The 3,760-nt window shown below is 40.7% G+C and overlaps 1 protein-coding gene across 1 annotated transcript in view; it reads right to left on the reverse strand.

Moving 5' to 3' along the window:
* Positions 1–3,529, reverse strand: part of Pmar_PMAR018372 (M protein, serotype 12 precursor, putative) — a 7,156-nt gene extending 3,627 nt beyond the window's left edge. The window contains exons 1-10 of the mRNA XM_002767725.1: positions 3,417–3,529; positions 3,293–3,373; positions 3,087–3,200; positions 2,805–2,875; positions 2,602–2,740; positions 2,337–2,479; positions 1,658–1,778; positions 1,001–1,138; positions 532–620; positions 166–289 (exon numbers count right to left, since the gene is read on the reverse strand). Of these exons, the coding sequence (XP_002767771.1) occupies positions 166–289; positions 532–620; positions 1,001–1,138; positions 1,658–1,778; positions 2,337–2,479; positions 2,602–2,740; positions 2,805–2,875; positions 3,087–3,200; positions 3,293–3,373; positions 3,417–3,516 (1,120 nt within the window). The 5' untranslated portion in view covers positions 3,517–3,529. The remainder of the gene's footprint in view (positions 1–165; positions 290–531; positions 621–1,000; positions 1,139–1,657; positions 1,779–2,336; positions 2,480–2,601; positions 2,741–2,804; positions 2,876–3,086; positions 3,201–3,292; positions 3,374–3,416) is intronic.
* Positions 3,530–3,760: the final 231 nt, after the last annotated feature.

Raw genomic sequence — 3,760 nt, forward strand, 5'->3', positions numbered from 1 at the left:
CGCGTTAGGAGACTAGCCTCGCAGTTGCCGAAAACCACAAATCACGGATGGAATAAATTCCATAAATTCATACCAACACGTGCGATCAACAGGAAAGATCATAGACACACATTTCGGAGAGTCTCCTCACCAGAAAAGATTTCATATAAAAGCACCCCATACTACTAGGACTCAGCTCGGTCTCCTTTCCCCACCGCTTCTCATATTCCAACTTGGTCGCCGAAAACTCGTCATCATCATCATCATCATCTCCCTTGTTATTAACTCCTTTAGGGTTACTCGTAGGTTCCTCGAGAAACAGTAATATGAGCAGTGTTGGAATATATGTTTGATTTCCTCAACTGAGCTCAGAAATTTTATCACTACATTATGAAAATCCACACACGTTTTTGAATAATAGAACTATACCAAAATTTCCCAAAATTTCCTCAAAATTTTCCCAAAATTCCCCAAAATTCCCCAAAATTTCCTTATTTTTACCCTGTGCATATACCACCAAACTGAGTGTGAGTGACCAAAGGCATTTATTACATTTTTATTCATATCTTCATTTTTCTTCAACTCTTCTTTTCTTGATTTCAACGTCTCCATTAGAGATCGCTGATACGACAGGAGCGTATCTGAAATCTTCGCTGTGCGCAAAAGATATTCGTAACATATAGTGTGTGTCAATTTGATATAAAAATGTATGTTATTTCCCGAGATCAATAAGAATCAGTTATAAACAATGTAAACATTGCTATTAACATGTGATAAAAGTAACCTTTCGAGACAATGATAGCGACAAGTTGTTCACTATCGTTAATCCCGGAATAGAAAACACACATTCTTCATATTTGCATATCAAATTGGCACACACTGGAGTTTCACCCCTTCCACTTCAAGTGGCGTAAAACTCCGTGAAAAACGCGATATTTGAGCTATGCAGTAGTCATGAAATATTTTTTTCATTACTGTTGCATATCACTAGGGTGAAAATCCGACGTAAAACCGCACCTACTTTGCATTTCCAAAAATAGATTATCATATGTCTCCTGCGCAACGCTTCGGTTCACTGCAGGCGAGCGCTCGGCCCTCACAGTTCGGGCCTTCCTGGTTTCACAGAATTCACACACATCATCATCTACACCGTGACGACCTAGAAAACACCAGTGTTGGAGAAATATATGTACTCGCTTTCCTCAGTGGAGTCTAGCAGCAGTTTCCTCACTAATTATAGAAGTTTACACATGAATGCCGTCTAAATTTACAGAAACCAATAACAATTTCCCAAAATTTCCTCATAACCTTCGCATCGCCATTAACATATGTGGCTGCCCATGTGCATATTTTTCCACACTGCCTAGAAAACACGCTTCTCTCAACTGAATTCGTAACCAATGAGAATTTCCTAAAATTCTCATAATACACGTACTTGACCATGTGTGTATTTCTCCACACTACACCAGTGTTGGAATATACTCTCGCTCTCCTCAGCTAAGCTCAGAAGTTTCCTCCCTAACTATAGTACTAGCATACAAATTCGGGTAGAAGTGTACAAAAACTAATTTCCCAAATTTTCCTCATAATTTTCATCTTATCATGTGGTTGACCATGTGCATATTTTCCCACATTTTTCGACACTCCTTTTAAACTGAATTTTCCCCTTTTTTTCTACAAAAAGGATTTTTCGGCCGTTCGGCTTTTTCTTTCTCCTCCTTCACTTTACTCTCCGTTTGTTGCACCACTTGCGAGGTTTTGCTCAACTGCTCTGATAACACTGAGCGGAGGTCTCTAACCTAAATCAATATTGGAGTATATGTTCGCTTCCCTCAGCTGTACGAAAATCAACGAGAATTTTCCAAAATTTCCCCAGAATTTCACCAACACATGTAGTTAACGATGTATATCAGCTTATCAGCAGTGTTGGAGGAATATATGCTCGCTTTCCTCAACCGTATCTATTCTCACAAGAATTCGTGTAGGAAAACCAATAAGAAATTTCCCAAAATTCTCAACCCACGTAGTTGACCATGTGTATATTTTCCCACATTGCGTATATGGTCGTATCTCAGGAGCATCCCATTAGGAAGGCAATTCCGTTCATTACGACTTTGGTGTGTTTTACAATATTATGGTATACATGAATTAAAGAGGTCTATACAGGATAGGGTGGCCTCGACGGTCAATATGTGTATTACCTTGCACTGAAGTTTCACCCGTGATATAAAAAACATATTTCACAATTCCCTTTTCGGGAAAAAATCGCGTTGTTACGTCATTTCACGTAAAACCAGTGAGACTCCACTTTTCTTAAATCACCCAAAATTCAACCACAGATTTCTCCCACATATTACAGTGTTCTCCAACGTAGAATATTTTTCTTCCATTTCCTGCATTTTCAATTTTCTTTCCATTTCCTCCGCGCTTTCCGGTCCTTTGGTACGCGCCAGTTCAACTTTCAGCTCCCTCACTTGCCGCCGCAGACGTCTTATCGATTCTGATGGAAATTAATTGCAGTCGTGACAGTTGCATAACTCACAAAGTCCCATCTAGCTTTGACAATAACAATGGGAAATTCCTCCGAAAAATGCGATAAGGTGAGCCAGAAGCGGTTACTACCAGCATCCTTCCGGTGGCGTTGTATAACAGGAGCAGTAACAGGTACATTCACAACAGGTGTACTAAAAAGTTGATCCACGAGCTCTGGCTGAGATCCAATTTCAGCGCCACCGGGACGCCTTGTAGCTCCTCGCGGCAACTAAAGTGAAGAACTTAACATTCTGTGGCTTCTTAGAAAAAAAATAGCATATATCGATTTCTACTTCAGTTTTCCAACTATGCCTCTCGGAATCCTGCACTTTAGGCCGCACGTTGAGGTCGTTAGCCTGTGAACCTACGGCACGCCCGTGAGGAAGGCATCGCCCAACCAGTACTACTACTACTACTACTACTACTACTACTACTACTACTACTACTACTACTACTACTACTACTACTACTCCTACTACTACTACTACTACTACTACTACTACTACTACTACTACTACCACTACTACTACTACTACTACTACTACGACTACTACTACTACTACTACTAGTAGTACTATCATCAACTTCTCGAGATACGGGTATATGTCCAGGAGTAAGGCCAGTCCGCACCATTTCTCGCATTTGATTCCTCATATGTTCCAGCAAGCTCAAAGCTTCATTGGTCATACCTGCAATTACGCACATGGTCGAGTGAACGTGTCAGTGACGATTTGGAAATTCTTGTTGGTTTCTCTACACTCCACAGCGAATATCTATTTACCTTGTCGCTGTAATTGCAATACATGCTCATGCGCCTCTCTGGCCTGAGCTTGGTACTCTGGAGCTAACTTGGGGTAAAATTCTGAGAACATCTCATCACATATGGACATGTCGAAATATCCTACCGGCCATATCAGCCATGATCTGCCTTGTGTTAGGAGAAGGTGCGGTAGAGTAGCTGAAGTCCACGTTGGGAGATGGGTATGATGACCCATAGGAAGCCATGCTTACAAACACTGTGAATACGGTGTGTTATCTTGTTCTTTGTAGTGTTGTGACCCTAGGGAAAGTGAATTCGACATAACAATAAAGGAGTTAATAATAATCCATTTATGATTGCAATTACGGAAATATCTAGCTTAGCTTATCCCAATCTGAGTGGATTACATATCTTAGGGCGATCGCACAAAAAGGGACCTAACAGTAGGCCATAATACAATGCAGTTGGACCAAGGAGTTTATATTACTC

Source organism: Perkinsus marinus, assembly GCF_000006405.1.
Source record: "Perkinsus marinus ATCC 50983 genomic scaffold scf_1104296970094, whole genome shotgun sequence".
In the NCBI taxonomy this organism is placed as follows: domain Eukaryota; phylum Perkinsozoa; order Perkinsida; family Perkinsidae; genus Perkinsus; species Perkinsus marinus.